Source organism: Danaus plexippus (genome assembly GCF_018135715.1).
Source record: "Danaus plexippus chromosome 9 unlocalized genomic scaffold, MEX_DaPlex mxdp_24, whole genome shotgun sequence".
Taxonomy (NCBI): Eukaryota; Metazoa; Arthropoda; class Insecta; order Lepidoptera; family Nymphalidae; genus Danaus; species Danaus plexippus.
In genome coordinates this window covers 4,750,444-4,770,201 of record NW_026869847.1, presented here as the reverse complement: position 1 = coordinate 4,770,201, position 19,758 = coordinate 4,750,444, and the positions used below count along the sequence as shown (strand labels likewise).

The window sequence follows — 19,758 nt, the reverse complement described above, 5'->3', positions numbered from 1 at the left end:
GCAACTCTTGCAATTGTCCACGCAACAAGAACTCACACTTCTCTTGATTTATCTACTAGACACTTTCTTCTTGCTGTTTTTCCTTTGTATTTTTCACAAGTTCTTTATTTGTAGGTATGTCACGTAAAAAATATACATTAATAACACCTTAGCTATCAAGTCGGATGCTATTAGATCCGATTAGAACACATTACTTCTCTTTACCAACTTTATGAAGATGATTTCAAAATTTACACACAGTCTTCTATAGAAGATCTGTTAGATGCCATTGATAAAATTAATAAGGATCTGAAGCATACATCTCTATGGCGGAAATCTTTTAGAATTTTGTTTCACCCCATTATTTCAGCAGCCCAAAAACATATGGAAAAAATATTTCGAGGAATAATTACTATGTGTGTAATTAATATGAATATAAGACAAGGTGCAGATTACCTGTAGTGAAAGAATTAAAACTTTTGGTAATAACATTTAACCGACATCATTTATGGACATTGCAAACTTCTATAAAAATGTATCTTTCCGTGTTCAATATGAAGATTACAAAATTTTTCACCCAATATTACGGGGTTTCATACTGTTTTCTCCCCTTTAGTGAATCATGCTGGCGGCTATATCCAAAATCTTGTGTTCGGGTTATATATTTTAATCTTCGCTAATATATCCGATTTTCGTAAAATTCTTTAGTGACCCCTTACCCACCTATGCTGTATTACTCACAATTACATTATATCTACGACATACTGTTCAATAATACCTCCCACTCTCCACTCCTTATCTAAAATACGTTTTTTATTCTTAAGTAATTCATAACCGAGACTTTTTAAAAGATTTTGACTTTTTTAATATCCTTGCTATTCAACTTTAAAATGATCATCCAATATATATTGATTAGAAAAACCACAACACTATCAGTTTTGAAAATCTTAGTAAAGGAATATAAGCTCGTTACGGTGAGACTTTTCCTGGGTAATTTGGACTGGCATTTCCGATTGCGCCTTTAGTGGTGTAAAAAAGTATTTGTATTTTATTACACATATATGTATATATATACATTTAATTATTATTATGCACTAAACATGTAAGAAATTAACATACGAGCAAATGTCCATATAGTACACATGGATCCTCAATTTATTAGAGTTGTGTATCAATAGATTTACTGATAATCTCTACCCTGCGAGTATGCAAGTTTTTACTTTTAGCTGGGTTGTTGCTTCTATTATCAAAAAAGTACATTTTTCGCGTGAGCACAATAGGGCAAGGGAGGGGGGAGGTGACAATCATAGCGGTCAGTACGTTATCCGGAAATTCTGTAAAATAAAAACAATAATTAATAAAATTAGAAATATATCAGAAGGTTTGTTCGAACTATATAACCCAAAATTTGCGTATCATCCTTAAAAAACATTAATCATATGCTTTCAATTATTATATTACATTTCGGCAATCTCTTTTGAGATCCATAAATAATTATAAATAACGGCAGTTATATCATATATCACCAATATAGGATGTCAATTGTTATTCCTTATTCTATTTGCTTAAAGAGCTAGCTGAGACCGAATATGTACCTAACTTATAAACTTTTATTATATATACTAACATACAAAAAAAATTATGATTTTATGATTACGAAGTCGAAACCATTAACTGGCAACAGCCAACAAGGTTATTATCATGTTTTGTTATATCAATGTCAAAACAGATTTGTCAATTTAGTTAATTGTTACCAAGGTACATGATACATCATAGAATTTTGAGTTCTAATAAAAATCTTAGAAGTAATAAAATGTGAAACATTCAAAGAAAATGTAAAACGTTAATTATTCATGGCAAAGAAAGTAATTTAATTTAATACCTTATCGGTAGCAGACAAAAACACGATGTCTGAAGGATATCTATTTTTAATTGAAAATTAAATATCTATTACACGTGTTAGGCAGTTCCTGGCACTACGTCAAATACAAAACATTACTAACTATTTTAAAATAGTTTTCATTTATACCAAACACGTCGTCGTTATATAAGTGTTCTTGAATTTTTAAAACGCTTTTTAAAAATTTTGCAGAAATGTCGGTTTTAAGTAAAAATATTAAATTAGTGTTTAATAAATATCCTCTGCTTCGAGGAATGGCATCTTATGGCGTGATTTGGCCAATTTCTAGTTTTATCCAACAAACATTTGAAGGAAAATCTTTTGGTAAGTTTTTTTATTGTGTGTCTTCAAATTTCTTTCTATTTTCTTTGTATATGAGATATTTTTTTAGATTCAAATAATAAATATGACTGGATGAGGTGTGCTCGATATGGTTTATATGGCTCATGTTATGTGGCTCCTACTATATACAGCTGGTTCACTATAGCTAATATTATGTGGCCAGGAAGTGCATTTAAGATTGCCATTATCAAGGTTAGTCAATATGATTCTATAAAAATTCTAAAATGTATTATATTCAAGTAAAAATATTATATGTGAACATTTTAAAACGTTTCCTTTTTTCTTTAAATTACAACACAACTAGCAAGTCCCTGACATGAATTATTTGAAATGTTTTTTTTTTGTACTACAGAGTTAATAAAGTCAATAATGAGGATATATATAGATATCCATCAATTACAGGCTTTAAATATTTTGTATTATTTTTCAGACATTTTTCGAAACAATCACCTATACTCCATTTGCAATGTGCAGTTTTTATTTTGGGATGAGTCTTTTGGAGTCCAAACCTCTCCATGAAGCTATTGCAGAAGTACAAAACAAGTTTTGGCCTACCTATCGGGTAAGATATTGTTAAATTTTACATATATAAGAAATGGCCAAAAAGCACAATTATTTAATATTTCTTTAAAAGTAAAACTGAACTATTATTTTTATTATATTATATCTGTAGTAAACATAAACTAAAAAAATGTTACATTTTTTTCAGGTGGGAGCATCTGTGTGGCCAGTAGTGGCTATGGTAAATTTTTACCTTATACCTCCAAAAAACAGGGTACCATTTATCAGTGTTTGTAGTCTTATATGGACATGTTTTCTTGCTTATATGAAGCATATGGAAAAAGAAAAGTTAATTTTACATATTGATAATAGATCTGTTAAGTTAATGAATATATGAATCTTTATTAATCATTAGTAAAATATATATAGATAGATATATAAAATATAATATGGATACATGTTAGTAAATATTTTACCAATATATTTACACAATATTTTTTACAAACTCCTGTGATTTAGTGTATTACATCTAAAAGATATGAAATATCTTTTAAGTACAATTATTTACATTTGTTATTTATTATATTAGCACAATTCTTAAAATGATTCCTACTATGTTAGTAAATAGTTTTTAAACTTGTGATTTTATATGGGTTAGTACCTGAATGAAAAATAGAAAATGTTTTGTTGAAAAGTATCAGTATTTAATAAAGCGCACTATTTCTAAATTTGATATGCTTTGGTAAATAATAGGTAATATTTTATGTTATTTTAATTTATTTAGTGTAAGAAAATAAACAGAGTATTATTTTTTCTCGTGTTTCATTTTTATATTGTGTAATATTACATAGTTGATATCTTTTTTCTATAGTGCTGATAATTTATACCCTATAAATACACTAATCATTTTATCAATTACAGTGAATAGGTTTTCTTATTTTTCCATCTTAAACATGCATAACTGACATTGACATTTAACAATCTTCACTCCTATTTTCATTTTTAACATCAGTAGCTGGGTTGGCTTTCACAGCACCAATAGGGAATATGTGATTGTCGATTAATCTTCTGCATTAAATTCAAGCCTATAAGGTCAGTGGTTTATTATATGTCGTACTTTAGCTTAAACCAATGGTGAAAATTGGGTTGGCGGTTAGATTACAGACTCTGTTTTTTTCGGGGCTAGGACAGCAGAGTGACAGATTTCTGGTTTCGTTTTCTCCGTAAAGAAAAAGCTATTCAAGATCTCTATACAACATAGTCTTTTGAAATTTGGAGGTCTCTGTGGAAGTTAGATATTGAGAGTTTGTTTTATGGCTGGGTACCGGGGGCTTCCGTCTTATCGATTTTGAATGAACACCTGTATGTGATCGATGAATGAAACGAATTCGGGCGTGAAATACTGAAATAGAAAATAATGGAAAAATGCCAAAGTTCTTTCCTAAGGTAGACTTACTATAATTGCAAAGTCAGGGAGATAATTGTCCCTGAATACTTTTTATTCAATACTAATTATCCTCTTCAACTTTTCAACGTGTAACTTTAATCAATATCTCTGAATATTATATACTATTGTAATGTATAAATCTTTATATATATAATTCTACTGTACGTACGTTTGTATGATTTAAATGATTTTTTGTATGCAGTTGAGTGACGCCCCAGATGGTAAAGATTCATAAATCAGCCCGACAGATGGTTCTGCTGTAGGTATCGACGTTATTAAAATGAAAAGTCTGCAACGTAGGTAAAACAATATGTATTGTTTTAACAGAATTTATACATTTCTCTCTGAGAGTAATTCTGAGATTGACGCTGACGGAGTCACAGGCAAAGACTAGTAGTATTTTAAGGCAAGTTAGTTATAAGCAACCCACATAACGGAGTCTTCGCCCACGAAGAAAAAGGGGTACAGACATTGAGGAGATGTTGGACGCGAGCGCTCAACACCTCACGAGTCACTTGTATTACACAAACGAAATGCATCCAACACATCTCCCATTTGCCCCCTCAGTGGTATAACTTGTGGGCCGGGAGTCGCGTGGTTTACCTACAATTCTCAATTATATTTGGATTTTGGATGCAATTGAACATATAATTCATAATTTATTTGCAATTTTTTTCATTTTAGTCTGTGGCATTTGACAGTTTTTAAATAAGACGACTGACATGACATTTCTCACAAATGACAATAGATTTCAAATCAGAATATTTGTAGGCAGTTCGCCGAAATATTGATCCACATAACAAAAACAACCAATTTGTAAAAATTATTGTTTCATCAATTTTCGCTTTTCCTTGACTTTACTTCTAAATGATAATTTCCAAGATTAATTAAAATGCGTATTTGGTTCCTAATTTAAAAAAGTACCTGCTGTCTGGCTCATAAAACAACACTTACAAAATGACTAGTAACTCTCTTTTATTTTCGATTAATAATGAAGGTAAAGTTTATGCACTTTCCACAAGCGGGTCTTGTTGGAGAGAATTTATGTATCTTGGCTTGGAATTTAAAACATTGTCTGCTGTACCACATTTTTTATGGGCTGTTGGTGGAGATCGACAGATATATCTTCATGTACATGGATTAGAAATACCTATAAGGGTTAAAGAAGAATCATATGAGAATGAAAGATGGCTTCCTTTAGATGGGTTTAGTGATAGGCTTTTGCCTACAGACCGGTATCACTTTTCTTCTCAAGATGGAACCAAAGATAGATCAATAGATTGCATTAGACTACCCTCAATGGCTTGGCAGTGGGAAGGTGACTGGCAGCTAGAGCTAACATTAGATGGGCAACCCTTAGATCATGATGGTTGGACATATGCAGTAGATTTTCCTGCTCAATTTGTTCCAGTCAAACAATGGAAATCATGTGTAAGGAGAAGAAAATGGATCAGATATAGAAAATTCAGTGCAATGAATTCTTGGTGTGCTATAGCACCACTTCATAAGGATCCAACACAAGAGCCATTCATAGATGTTAGCATTGGAGGTAATCAAGTCCCGCATGCCTCTCCTGGCACCTTGTCTGTGTGGGCTATTACAGCTCAAGGGAGGGTCATGTATAGGGTTGGTGTGAGCACAACTTCACCAGAAGGACAAAAATGGATAAATGTGAGCATTCCACCAAACTGTGATATAAAACAGATATCTGTAGGTCCAACTGGCTTGGTGTGGGCTTTACTTTGGACAGGCAGGGCTATTGTTAGAAAAGGTGTAACTAAAGATTGCCTAAGTGGTGATGCTTGGCTGGAAGTAAAATCACCCCCAGAAACCAAATTAACTTCATTATCAGTTGGTTACAATGTAGTTTGGGCTGTGAGTTCTGACACAAGAGTGTGGTTTAGAAAAGGCATAGAAGGATATTATGCAGGGAATTCAGAAACGGCTTGTATGGGCAGTGGATGGCTGGAAATTAATGGTAATATGATACATATTTCTGTAGGCATAAATGATCAAGTATTTGCTGTTGGAGAGACAAACAAAAGCATTTATTGGAGAAGTGGAATAACAGCTACTGAACTTACAGGAAAAAGATGGAGAATGATACAGGCAAATATGCAACTGAGTCGGACCTCAAGCTCAGCTAGTATTATTTCATCATCATCAAACACAAAACATCATAGCCTTAGTTTATTGAATGAAAATGCTGTAGAGTTAAAAACAAATATTAATTTACGAAATTCCTGGGAGGAGTCACATTCAGCACCTATTGAAAACACTCTACCATTAAAACCATCCAAAGAAGTAAGACCTAAAAAGAATTCTAATGCCTTAGAAAATATTGATTTATCAGGGAAGAGTTATGAAACTACTTTAAAAAATCCCAGAGCTTGGAGTCCTGTTAGAAGTGTGGGGTCAGTTGTGGGTATGGAGGCACAACCTGATAGTGATAGTAGTGTGTTTGATGTTGATTCAGGTATGTATTTCGATGAAGAGGTAAGTCAGGCTGCTTGGGGTACATGTGATGCAACATGGACTTTCATAGAGGCTGGAGCATGCTCCATAGATTCTGTACGTGTACCGCAATGGTTCTCAGATTCCAAAAATGGTCACAATTGTGATATAAATGCCAAATGGCGATTTGATATTTTGGATGCCTTGAAAAATAGAAGTAATAAAGATATTGATCTCAGTAATTTTGGTTTAGCTATTGAAGAAAAAGGCTGGACTCGTAGTTGCGAGGCTAGATTAGTGAGTGATAGTATAAGTGAAGACTGTATAGTTTCCATTTATTGGCATGCACTAGAAAATGCTGGCACCTTATCAGTATTTCAACCAGATGGCACAATCAAATTTATATTAAATTTAAGAGAAATAACTAGCATAATGACCTCATCAGAACCAGGTTCTCCAAGGATAACATTGACAATACCACACCAAAATCAGAAAACAATAAAAATACAGTACATTTCAGAAATTGAACAAGAGGAGTGGTTAAGTGTACTAGTTGATATCACTTCACAGATTAATGGATTGTCTGGTAAACCATCCAGTCATTCAGTTTGGTTGGTAACAAGTTCAGGAGATGTGCTCAATTGGGATCCCACCTCAACCCAATTAAATTCAGAAAAAAATGGCAGCTATATTAAAGAGTTTCAAGTGTTCAACCAAGATATAACTAATGGTTACACCACAACCCTGCATAACAATTTCCCTTCAGGGAGTATGTTGAAAATAACAGGTTGTTTATTTGATGTCATCAATAGATTTCACATAAATTTGCAAGGGCCAGAAGTATTAAAACAAAGACATAAGATTGAAACAGAAGTTAGTGATGTACCATTTCATTTTAATGTGAGGTTTGATGAAAGTACAGTTGTTTGCAATACAAAGAAATCAGGCTATTGGGGCAGTGAAGAAAGATATGAGTTGCCTTTAAAACCTGGTGAAGAATTTTTAATTAAAATAATATCAGATGGTCCAGGATTCAAAGTCATTGTCAATGATAAGCAGCTTTGCTTTTACAAACATAGACTAAATCCCGAGAGCATAATGTCAGTATTAGTAAAGGGACCCTTAAAACTTTATACAATGGAATATAGTTCGACCAGTCCAATTATTGGTCCCGATGAAATGATTTGGCGAATGATGGGAGGCTATTTGCGTAAAGTAGAATGTTGTCAAAACGGTATCGTGTGGGGAATCTCACACGACCATAGCACCTGGGTCTATACAGGAGGATGGGGCGGTGGCGTACTTAAGGGTAAAGTCTAATTAACTTTTTTAAACACGAAAGCTAAACCGATTCTCTTTTTAATTCTAAAGGTAGTCGATGTAACTTTTCAGGAATCGGTGGAAATGAGGGTATACATTCCATTTCCGATACCCAAACATATTGTGTTTATGAGAATCAACGTTGGAATCCACTATCAGGTTACACATCGACTGGTCTCCCGACCGATCGTTATATGTGGAGTGATGTTACAGGGAAACATAAAAGGACACGTGAACACACTAAATTACTCAGTCGTCACTGGCACTGGGTAGGAAAATGTTTTTTATATTATTCATACAGAAATATAGTTAGTAGTTCAGATAGTTGCCCTAGGTTTGCGTTAAAATCGCTTCATTAGTCAATTTTACTTCACCACATAATTTTGATTTTTATTTTAAGAGGTGCTCTTTTATTCCAAAGACATAAAAATCTGTATAGGTATTATCTTACGAAATTAAATTTAATACTATTCTCCAGCAAAAATTTTTGAACCTTTTTCTTCAACTTTGATTACAAGAATTTAAATAAAGTTTTGTTTTTAATTACAAGAAGAGACAATTAAATAAGAAGCTTTTAAGACGGTACCTCCAATTGCAAACCACTTTATAAACTATTTGTTCTTAAACTGAAATAATTCAATGCCTAGCAAACATAAAAAAGTTCCAAAGGAATCACTCGCCCTGGTACATAGTCAGGCCAGCCCTACATTTATCTTCTAATATCTATCAAAAAAAAATTCCAAAGAATTAAAGACATACACAAAACTCATGTTGTAATTGAAATATGTATATGCAAGTGTATTTATATACAGGTTTCAGAGTGGATAATAGATTACAACACTCCTGGTGGTGTAGATAGTGATGGTTGGCAATACGCCACAGATTTTCCGGCCCCGTATCATGGAAAGAAAGTTTTCACAGACTGCGTGCGTCGTCGCAGATGGTACAGGAAGGCAAAAATTGTATCTGAAGGTCCATGGGTCCGGGCTGGATCCACCGCTATCATTGATATATCATTATGGGTTTGTTATTATATGTATATACATATTTTACAATTTTATGTTTTTGAATTAAACTTTTAACATTGCATCAATATTTAAAAAAAATCATAAATATTTGTTTTTACATTTAAAATAGTAATTAACAATATATCTAATGTTTAAAGACAAGCTTAAGTTTAATGGTAGTTAAATCAATGTAAAAATGTTCATATCACTAATAAAGATAATTACTATTATATCAAATGTGAACTCAATTTAATGAAAATAAGCAATTTAATTATAAATTAAATATTCTTTAGGCAAATAACAAAGAAGCATCTGCTTGGGCTGTGACTTTAGGTGGTGAAGCAATTTACAGAACTGGAGTAACAACAGCTACACCTGCGGTATTTATTTTTAACTAATATATATATTATGTGTGTGAAATAATCATATATAACTTAAATACACAGAAGTATATTTAGAGGAACACTAAAAGAGAGTCAAATTAACCTCAATTCCAATAATTGAGTAATATATAGTTACCATAAATAAATTAAAGTACTTTTGGTTGGATACTTAATCCTAAAATCTTTGGCCTAACTACATAAAAACTTAACTATTTTTTTATATAAGGGTTCACAAGAAAAATATTTTTTGTTCTAGAATTAATTTATATTAAAATTCTTTTTATTTAAGTAATATAATATTTATATAAGAAATATTTTATTGAAGAACAACAACAGTATGTAATATTTCGGTAACGAAACAAAAATAATCGTATATTAGACGAGTGCTAAATGTAACTTAATGTAAATTGTATATATTTTTATTACGGAATATTTTTCAGGGTACAAGTTGGGAACATATAAATAGTCCGAATACGTTTGTAGCTATCAGTACCTGTGACAATGTGATATGGGCTGTTGGTAGAAGAGGAGAATTGTACTACAGAGAGGGTGTTTCAAAAGAGACACCTGGTGGTTCAAGTTGGAAAATTATAGAGACACCTAAATGCACATTCCCATTCAACCAAAAGACTGGTGTGGGAGCTAAATTAGTATCTTTGAGTAGTAACTCAGCTTGGGTGATACTTACTAATGGGTATGTTGCTGTCAGAACAGAAGTAAACAAAAATCAAGCAGCAGGCAAACAGTGGAAATATTTGACAGGTAAACTTATCAATACAAATAAATAGAATTTTATTTCTAGTCCAGCTAATATTTAAATAACTGTATTTTACCAAATTTATTAGTTTATATGCATATATATCTTTATAATATTTACAAAATATAGACAATGATTATTCGTAAAATTAAATACACTTTGTGACTTTTGTTATCTATATTCATATTTATTATCTTTATACTCCTAGTGGGGGTTGTGATATAAATAATAAGATAATGGTAGGAAAATTTTATTTCAAGACAAAATAAAGTGTGTATTGTGTTCTAATTTTAAATCTCTACTGATGATTGTAGACTGCGAGTGGACGTTTAAACACGTGTCTTGTATGGGCGATGAAGTGTGGGCTGTTAGAAGTGATGGCAGTGTTTACCGGAGACTGGGTGTGACCGCTGACCACGCTCCCGGCATAGCCTGGCTGTTAGTACTACCCGGACCAATAGTACATGTATCGGTCAGGGGATGCTCATAATGAAAGTTAATTACGTACCTACTAGTAACAAAGGCATATTCGTCATTAAAGTAAAAAATATTTCTTGTGTTCTCAGAAATTTTTATTTTAAAATATTTTTTTTTTTATTATGAATTTAATTATTGTTCTTTAAAGAATATTTACTCATAGAATAAGTATATACATTTATTTAAGTTTTTGTCTCAGTGTGTATGAACGGAAGTATTTATGTCCAAAGAAAGCTTGTTTTTGGTGTTAAATGGTAAAGTTAGGTATGTGAATTTAGCTTAAATCGCTGATAAAAAATAACACAATGCGTGTGGAAGAAAATCTTGAATAATACTCTTCATAACTTGATGTTTTGATGCTAACTCTGGTATGGCAGGCTCTTCTGGATAAATCTTTAATCGCTTATATTTATAATGTTGTATATTCTGTTGTATCGTACAATGTAGGTTGTTATAAATTCACATTCCAATATTATTCCTCCTTTTAAGTGGTAATTTAATAAAAACATTTATATCTCCTCTGATATTATTTGTCCTAGGTTTTAAATGTTTTATAAAGAAGCTCATAAAGTAGAATTTATTTATTTTAGATTTTAAGTGTATTTTTAAGCTTGTATCTAGTCACGAAACGTCTTAAATTCCCTAGTCTAAAATTTTGTAACAAATCTTAATTGTATACCAAATGTAAACTCGGCTTGGTTTCAATAAATTATGTATTTAAATGTGTTATTGCCTTTTTTAAACCTACCCTAATTTTCAGTAAAGCAATTTTACATTTATCATTCAATTAGTCAATGAAAAATACATTTATACAAGTTTACTTCATATTTGATGTGTTTGTGTGTGCGAGTCTATATATGTGCGTGTGTGTTATAGAAAAGGAATCAAGACAACAGTAGATTGTTCAAATAATTATTTCATTCTTTGTGAAAATAAAACAAATTTCTGTATAGCAAACAAATAATTTATATATTTATGTATTGGCCAGTCTGAGCACCACCATTCAACATGTTTTTGGCAGTAGCATGATTTCAGGCGCAAAAATTTTTAGCGTGCGCTTCTGTAAGACTAATCGAGTTCAGTTCCGATATTCCTATTTGTAGTGAAGTACAATTTATTTTTGACAATCGTCTGAATAATTCGAAGATCTATTGAATATGATGTATGTGGCATAAAACTTACACAAGCGGTTGAACTTATTTAGGAATTATTAAAATTTTATGAGGCTTCGCATTGTCCCGGTACAACAATAGCTCTTTTCTGTCCGTTATATCTGGCCTTCAAAGTTTCAAAGTTCCAAACAGATAATGTCACGTGTTAGTATATGGATTAAATAAAATAGGGTACATAGGTTAATCCTTCAATGCAAAAGATTAAATTTTATATATTAATACTCTCGATCATCTCACGTGTGGACACTCGTTGCTTTTCATTAACTTATTGCCTTTTATTTTAATAGTAATAAAATCAATAATGATATCCGTATGTTACTAGAACTTAAACAAAGAATACAATTATTAATTATAAATTTAATAGAAATTGATAATTTTGTTTCTTTATGTGAAAAAAGTATGTATTGAATATACATATATTTGTATTTAATATAATTGTCATTCTAATTTCTTCTAAATATTGCTTCTTCGAATAAGAAATAGGTTTATATGTATGACTGTGTTATAACTCTACAAGAAATACTCTATTTTTAATGATTTGCATCTATCTACTTAAAAAAAAAATACATAAAATAGGCGCAGATAACATTCAGTATCCGTGCTATATTTTTTATATTAATAAAATATTTTACTGAAATGTCATATGATTTCCTACTTACTCCCTACACTGATATATTAAAATGATTAAGATTATCTTGTAAACACATATGCGACTTCAGTAAGGCAACCTCTGTTTTCTAGTAGGCTCTTAAACGATGAGGACCGACCCTAATTAAAAATAAACCGGAGTAACAAAGAAGTGCTTTGTTTAAATATTTATTTAACCTTATTTTCACATTTGAGAGGGGATATTTAAACGAAATAAGAGTCTAATTTCACACGTATTTTATACTTTTAACATCCTACAACAAATAGTCTAACTCGTATCTGACAAAATGATTGTTGGGATCATTTTGTATCCGTGGGTAACCAGCGACCAGGGCGTCTTGGCCTCCGATATATAATGTGTTATATATCTTCCAGTAAACATCACGGACCTTTCGAGCTGGATGGAATAAGCCCTAAAATAACACCAAAGTCATTAATATATAGAAAAATTAAAAATACAAACTGTTTACGAATCTTATTTACCTGTAATGCGTACTGGAGTATTTTTATTGGGCCAAGTGCAACTCTCATGCCCTCAACCGCGTCCATAAAAGCTTGTACAAGATGAGGCGAGGTTTCAAATATATTCGGCCAAACATGGTTCAACAAATGTATTAGAGCATCCTCACAGCCGAAACCATACACACCCAGTGCCATATGTTTTATTGCGGCACATGCAGTTTGTCGATGCACTAAATCTCTGTTAAATAAGATAATAATTAAAAAATATATTTCATACAATATATGATTGTTACAGAAACATTATTTGATACATACCTGTCCATAAGTGCGTCCTCTAGTAACGGGCACACAGCATATATGTAATCTTTACCCATTTCTCCGATGTACTCAAACAAAAATGACAACGATTTCAAAACACCATTCTGAACATTTAATTCTGGAACTCTGTACTCATTCATCAGCGCTGGCAAGACTGTGAATGGAGAACATGTCTCAGCTACAATGGCAATTGCAACTGTTGTGCACACTCTGAAAAATAAAACAATATTCAAAGTATCTTTTTTATTTTACGTAATAACAAGGAGATTTATGTTTCATAGCCGATTGAATTATCGCATTATGATAAAGTTGCTTTACATAAAGTAACAAAAAAAAGTTACACGGGGTGATAACAGAAAACTACAAATACGGTGATATTACCAACTAGTTCCACTTCGAGACATCACTGGGAGAATCATAAGGATTTTTGAGTTATATATTTTAAAATAAATAATAAAAATTTCGTACGAATTATCTAAACCTAACTTATTTAATAGTGTGTATTATACTCCTGATACGTCACTAACCTGTTCTGTCTCTCTTGAACTTTAAGATTATTGAGCAGTGTAGCAAGTACGTCATGCGGACCGATAGCTTTGGCGATGTAACCAAATGTATTGACTGTGGCTCTCCTGATAGCTTTCTTGTGTGCTTTGAGCAATTCCAGCAGTTCAAAGCAAATCCTCATCCACTCTCTCGCTGACACGAATTCGGGACCCCTGTCTGCAATACGTCCGACCAGATCAATGCAATTTTCTTGCACTTTTTCATGTCTGTAAAAAGCAATCGTTGTTAATGTATAATTTATTGTTATTTAAACGTCCTAAGCGTAGATGAGTCCGAGGTCGAATATTTTTGATGATTTTGTTGCCTAATGTGTCACTGCAATAAAAAAAAGTAAAGCTCTATACCTGTTCTTGAGAATTGGCGTTAATCTAGGAAGTAAATCCTTGATGGGTGGTGTCATTTTGGTCATACCGATCACATTCACTATAGCCTTTAAGGCACCCAGAATAGAACCGAGTACTTCAGGATATTCCTCCCCGAGATATTCATATAGCACTACACCGAGATGCCCCATAAGTTTTTCCTGTAATTAAATAAATTTATTAAAACTTCGTCATAGCAGAACAAGTATTAAATTAGGTTGACTCACCTCCTGACAAGTTTTCATGACTACGGCGATACGAGAAATAAGATCGGCGGCTTGTTGTCTCACCTTTGCCGACTTGTTGTTCATACGCCACAGAATTATACCACAGATTTGTGGTAAATAAGGCTTGACTCGTTTGCCGAGCTGATTCACTATTGTACCAAATCCATTCAACATCACCACGTCCTCTGTGGTCTGTTCTTGGAACGCGTATAGAATGCCGTCAATCAAGGCTTCCTCAAGCTTAGAATCTATATCAGCTGCGCCCAAGTTGGCTAGAATTTTTTCAATGGACTCCATAACCATTTTCCTATACTGTTCGTTGTCATCCTTGAGATCGTCTACGATTCTGTTTATTATTTCGGACGCCCCAACCTTGAAGAAGACAATAATAACATTGGTCTTTGAGTAAAAAACAAAAGAAACGAAACATTTTTCCAACCTATTTGTATAGAAAATTCAACAATCTTCGGTTTGGAACAATATTTTTAAGTTAGTTAAAAAAAATCGGCATATTATGAATCCTGACAATTTATATAGGTACATTTATGTATAAAATGTTCTTATAAAATGCAGCTATAATAAAATATACATTTAGAGAAATAATTGTAACTACTACCTTGTTAGCTATTTCGACTGTCGTATCGACAAGTTGGCGATAGTTGCGACGGTCCAAAGCCATTCTGTGATTCCAGAAATGTTTGAAGAAGTGAGGTAAGATTTCATCCATTATATACTGAGGTTCAACACCATCTGTTCCGCAGCACTGCTTCACCACCTATACCAAAGACATATTTGTGATAACACTGTAATCATATACATTGTTAAAGTAATAAAATCGTTCAAATGTTTTACCTTCAATACAATCTTCTTCATTTCCTCGTCGGGCGACTGGAACTCACGGATCAGTATAAGCATCACCTCACGGGTGTAATAGTTTGCATATTCGGCGTCCATGAGAGGTATGAGGTAGCCGATAGCTTTAAGGAAGGCCGCTAGACCCTTACCGCGATGGGTTCTGATACCCTTCCATAATGGTTTTAGCACAGAGTCAAAGGACTCGATACCGTACGGCGTGGCTGCTTCGGCTAAAGCGGCGCTCGCCAACGCCGTGATTGTCCTAACTTTTTGTTGTTCGTCGACCAAGCCATGCTCAATGATTTCCACGAGCGACTTCAGATGGGGCAAAATGGCACATCCCATTAGAATTGCGATTTGTTGCACGATTTTGATACCGGTGTGACGAGCCTGCCATGACTTCTTCGATCTGCACACGGCCTTTAAAAACGGCAATAATGACGGTATACCTGGAACATTAGATTTAGTTTTCGTCATAAACTAGATTTTCAGTACAAGAAATTGTGCATAAGCCTCTTTTCTGAGATACAAGCTTTCCTGCTATACAGATCGGGAATGCAATGACTTGTACTGTGTTGTTTAATAAATTATGAATAAATATATTTATAAAATATAATTTTATACAATAAATGTAAACATGTGAAGTCACCTAAAGCAGATGCAACAACAGCGAAGGCCCTGGCCGTGGTGTTACGAACATATTCATCGATATTATCAATATCTGGTCTCATTGTAGAGATCATTGTGGCTAAACCAGCTGCTTTTGCCAAGTTGGATATGATCTCTCGACCCTCGACACGGGCGTAGTAATCTTCATCAATAAGCAGAGGTTCTATGACGACCAAAATCTACAAAAATATTTTTTTTATTAATAGAAAATATAAAACAAAGTAAATTGTAAGCATGGAATAATTCAAAAAGATACTGACTTTGTGTACATATGGGCGGACCAAATCATCTAATTTGTAAAGAATTCGATCTATAACTTTTACTAAGAGATGACGTTCTTGATCTTCGAGTGTAGGACTCATCAATAACGGTAGGATTTGATTAAAGAGCGGTCCGGCGCCGAAATCTCGAGCTTTGTCTGTGATCTGACGGAGAGCTGCTTTGCACATAGGTGGTGTTCCATTCTGAAAAAAATACGTTAGGTAATTTTTCTCAACTAACATCATCAACACTCAAGCCAGTCAATTAAACAGTCGTACCTTAATCTTAAGCAGCAACTTCATGATCTTTCTCTCCTTGAGTTCCTCGGGTGACAGTGTTTCTTCGTCGACGTCGATAAGAAGTTTGTCGAAGTACTGAGCGTCCTCGGGCTTCATGAACGGCAGCTGCTGACTGCCTTTGGGCTGCGGGTCGAGAAGACGCGCCGCCGCTGCAGCACTCCCGCCTACTTCCTCCGTCTGCATGAAAAAGCCGATTGGGGTACCAGCCAAAGGTGTGGGCGTCGCGGTCAGCTTACGAGCCGGAGTCCGAATAGGAACATAACCTGGGCGACAACAGACTCATTAATACGGACCCTGCCGTCGGATTGATCTATCGCGCGCTTATTTAATACAGCAATAATGTCGATAAGCAAAACTGCAGATCTATCCGTCGGCAAGTTGTTAAGCATGTTATTGTCATCATTTATCTGAAAGAAAAATATCTTATTAAATATTTTTAACTGTTTTACATAATGTGTTTTTGTTTTTGTATGTGCGGTTCGTAAAACCAATGTTTTCGATTCCGTTAAACAGCCATTATTTATAACATATGTCCTGAAACTCAAGTTTATAATATTACTAAATTGTTGCTTTCCCTTTCATTTTGCATTTTTCTAAGTATGTTTTATGAAAATATATTAGATATGATCGTAATGAAAAATGTATTACTCAAATTATCAAACCACTTACCGGCCGGTGGAGGCAAAACCTTGTACCCAGGTGGGAACATGGCATCCAGTTCTTCATCAGTGTAGGGTCTATTTCGTTCGTCGATTTCTTTCTCCCAGCGATACGCTTGCAACTGCTCTGGTGTCATAGCTGCGATGTGGCCCGGCGTTGGTGTCGCCATGGCCATTGCCTTAACACCCACCGGTGTTGACTGAACATAACAATAGAAGTTTAACTTATTGACGACATTCGATTAATAAATTGATATAGGATGTTAATATTACTCACCCCGCCTGGAGTAAACATTGGTGTATGAGGTGTCGGTGTGCCCATGGAGGGTGTAGCATGTGAGGGCGTGGCGTGTGAAGGTGTCGCGTGTGAGGGTGTGGGTGTAGCTGCGGCGGGAGTGGCGCCAGGAGTCTCATCCCAGCGCGAACGTCTCTTAGTGCCCGGCGTGGGCGTCTCTTGTATAGTATCGACACCTACGCCGCGATCTGTACGGGGAGTTTCGGCCCAACCGCTGGCATGTCCAGGCGTTTCTAAAATACCATTGTGATTTTTAATTTGTTTATTCAAGTTGGTCACATACTAAAAGTTCAAGCACACAGATGACTGTAGGATTAAGATATGAAAGAAAAATAGTATGTATTAATATATAAATATACCATTAAGCCTCATAGAAGTAAATAAAACAAAATTCAAAACGATATACATACCTCTATCAGTTTTGGGTGTCTCATCCCACCGGTTTCGTCTGGAGGCATGGTGAGCGGGCGTCTCACGACCGGGTGTAGCATGGCCCGGTGTAAGATGAGCCGGCGTGGCGTCCCACACACGTGCAGACGGCGTCGCACCAGGTGTCTCACCACCACGGCCACCCGCACTAGGTGTTTCTTCCCATGCACCTCGCTTTAAAAAGTAGAATAATAAAATTTGTTTCTTATTTATGATTAATCAATATGTATGTTTGTCTGTGTACAGTATACTTTTACATAAGTATGACAATTAAAAGTATCATAGGTTAGTTAACCTCATTTTCCCAGGATGGTGTAGCCTGAGAGCTTGGTGTAGCTTGAACCACAGGTTTTTTCACAGACGGTGTATCCTCTGAGCTCTGGTCCCAGCGACCTTTACGTTTCGCTGCTGGTTTTGTTGCCTCACCATTTGATTGTGATACTGCCTTGAGTGTGCCTTCTCGTGCTCTTTCCAGGAGCTTTTTCCGTAACTGAAAATAATGTCAAAACTATATAAGCCTCATACATAAACATGACAACTGATATCATGGATAAAAGACAAAGTAATAAAACATATAAAAAATTTATATTAAAAAATTCTAAAGTGTACAGTGAATTGAAATTTTCGTTTTACCTCTGTTTCTTCAGCCCGCAAATACTGTTCCTTCATAATTTCTGTGTATGTCCTAGAACCAACATCTGGTGTCTTTCCACCTGCAAAATATAAACCAACATGTAATAAAAAAAAAATATTTAAAAATCAAAAGTATATTTATAATAAATAATCTACTATAAAAATTGTAACTGCAACCTTTTAACTGTTTGCTCTAAGACTTACCTTCAGCAAAAGGATCGGAACGTTCTGGTGATATAATCATCCTACGCCTTTTCTGGCGATACTCATCTTCCCTGTCTGCAATAGTAGGTCTTCTCTTATCAGCAAAAGGATCATAATCTTTATCACTCTAGAAGGATAAACATAAAAGTTTTGCTTATTGGAACATTTACATATATCCACATAAATACAAAGAAATACTTAGTTTTGCCTACCTGAGCTATATCATTTAATAAAGAAGCGGGAGCAGTATAGCCAGGTCTCTTCTGTGATATTGGAACATTCTCTACATCCTCATCCTCCACTTCATCATTCGCAGCAATAGAAGTCACGTAGCCATCGTATCTGGATTTCCCTCCTTGGCCAGAATTGTCATAAATGTCACTGTCATAGAAGGCATCACCCAGAGAAACACCCTTGCCTGAACCATTTTCAGGGAGCTCTTTTTTCTTCGATTGTATTTCTTTTATTTGGGCCTCGATGGCTGAAAGTATAAATTATGATTAATAACATTCACTATAATTAATAAGGGAATTAAGAACCTCAAAAGTATGTGGAACCACATGATGGAATTCAAACATCATCTCTTCCAACATGCTAATAAACTAAGAACATGCCAGCAATAATGTTTATAGGCAAAACAAGACTAATCATCTTAAAATTACATTGCTAGTTTGATACACTGATTTGTTGGCTAAAAATGGCTGGATCAAAGCTTGTTTATTAAGTTCCGATGTTTAATATTTACCTTCATGAGTACGCGGTATTTTATCCATAACTGTATTAGCATGGACACTTAAACTAATTTAAAACTATATTTTAATAATTACAACACACTTAGACTATGAATTATATATTCCGCATCAATAATCGTAAAATGCATGAACTACACCAACAGACTCTATAAGTACATAATACAAATTATAGACTATCTCTTATCTTGGTGAAATAGATATAGATTAAAAAAGTAGTTAAGAGTAAAAGCAACTTAATAAAATATTTTTTTAATAATCATAAACGAAATTGTACATCAGATTTTTATAATTTTAACTTATTTATTTCCATAAAAATACTATTAAGTTCCAAAAACAACATTTTAAACAGTCTTTAAAATTAACGATAATATCAATATAA

General features: G+C 33.9%; 3 protein-coding genes and 2 long non-coding RNA genes across 6 annotated transcripts; 2 read left to right on the top strand and 3 right to left on the bottom strand.

Annotated features, from left to right (window-relative positions):
• Positions 1–403: 403 nt before the first annotated feature.
• On the bottom strand, positions 404–1,968 carry LOC133320132 (uncharacterized). Its single transcript, XR_009753583.1, has 3 exons — positions 1,862–1,968; positions 1,099–1,313; positions 404–778 (listed from the first exon to the last, which is right to left on the bottom strand). It is a non-coding gene; the product is annotated as an uncharacterized LOC133320132 (long non-coding RNA).
• Positions 1,767–3,534, top strand: LOC116767351 (mpv17-like protein 2). The gene is made up of 4 exons (XM_032657633.2): positions 1,767–2,203; positions 2,271–2,413; positions 2,652–2,783; positions 2,931–3,534. The coding sequence occupies exons 1-4, from the start codon at positions 2,074–2,076 to the stop codon at positions 3,117–3,119; spliced, it is 594 nt and encodes a 197-aa protein (XP_032513524.1). The 5' UTR covers positions 1,767–2,073; the 3' UTR covers positions 3,120–3,534.
• Positions 3,482–4,384, bottom strand: LOC133320133 (uncharacterized). The gene is made up of 2 exons (XR_009753584.1): positions 4,339–4,384; positions 3,482–4,124 (listed from the first exon to the last, which is right to left on the bottom strand). It is a non-coding gene; the product is annotated as an uncharacterized LOC133320133 (long non-coding RNA).
• LOC116767350 (tectonin beta-propeller repeat-containing protein) lies at positions 3,748–11,276 on the top strand. Its single transcript, XM_032657632.2, has 7 exons — positions 3,748–3,814; positions 4,372–7,932; positions 8,016–8,212; positions 8,756–8,965; positions 9,244–9,330; positions 9,774–10,095; positions 10,405–11,276. Exons 2-7 carry the CDS (start codon positions 5,127–5,129, stop codon positions 10,578–10,580), a joined length of 3,798 nt encoding a protein of 1,265 aa, XP_032513523.1. The 5' UTR covers positions 3,748–3,814; positions 4,372–5,126; the 3' UTR covers positions 10,581–11,276.
• A 1,266-nt stretch (positions 11,277–12,542) lies between these two features.
• LOC116767214 (splicing factor 3B subunit 1) lies at positions 12,543–19,530 on the bottom strand. 2 transcript variants are annotated; one of them, XM_061527296.1, is made up of 19 exons: positions 19,373–19,530; positions 18,840–19,108; positions 18,628–18,754; positions 18,424–18,503; positions 18,086–18,280; positions 17,772–17,964; positions 17,344–17,594; positions 17,077–17,266; positions 16,387–16,670; positions 16,108–16,311; positions 15,828–16,026; positions 15,176–15,627; positions 14,940–15,098; positions 14,324–14,695; positions 14,079–14,257; positions 13,695–13,940; positions 13,165–13,377; positions 12,871–13,087; positions 12,543–12,800 (listed from the first exon to the last, which is right to left on the bottom strand). In XM_061527296.1, exons 1-19 carry the CDS (start codon positions 19,398–19,400, stop codon positions 12,642–12,644), a joined length of 4,017 nt encoding a protein of 1,338 aa, XP_061383280.1. In that variant the 5' UTR covers positions 19,401–19,530; the 3' UTR covers positions 12,543–12,641. The 2 variants fall into 2 exon arrangements, with proteins under 2 accessions (XP_061383280.1, XP_061383281.1); XM_061527297.1 differs by lacking the exons at positions 12,543–12,800; positions 12,871–13,087; positions 13,165–13,377 and having other exon boundaries at positions 13,701–13,890.
• Positions 19,531–19,758: the final 228 nt, after the last annotated feature.

Coding starts and splice junctions, on each gene's coding strand:
- LOC116767214 (XM_061527296.1), bottom strand. CDS start 19,400: ATGGATAAAATACCGCGTACTCATGAAG. Junction 19,109..19,372: donor AATACCGCGTACTCATGAAG/GTAAATATTAAA, acceptor TTATACTTTCAG/CCATCGAGGCCCAAATAAAA. Junction 15,099..15,175: donor TGAAGAAGATTGTATTGAAG/GTAAAACATTTG, acceptor TCTTTGGTATAG/GTGGTGAAGCAGTGCTGCGG.
- LOC116767351 (XM_032657633.2), top strand. CDS start 2,074: ATGTCGGTTTTAAGTAAAAATATTAAATTAGTGTTTAATAAATATCCT. Junction 2,204..2,270: donor ATTTGAAGGAAAATCTTTTG/GTAAGTTTTTTT, acceptor ATATTTTTTTAG/ATTCAAATAATAAATATGAC. Junction 2,784..2,930: donor AGTTTTGGCCTACCTATCGG/GTAAGATATTGT, acceptor CATTTTTTTCAG/GTGGGAGCATCTGTGTGGCC.
- LOC116767350 (XM_032657632.2), top strand. CDS start 5,127: ATGACTAGTAACTCTCTTTTATTTTCGATTAATAATGAAGGTAAAGTT. Junction 8,213..8,755: donor TCAGTCGTCACTGGCACTGG/GTAGGAAAATGT, acceptor ATTTATATACAG/GTTTCAGAGTGGATAATAGA. Junction 9,331..9,773: donor TAACAACAGCTACACCTGCG/GTATTTATTTTT, acceptor AATATTTTTCAG/GGTACAAGTTGGGAACATAT.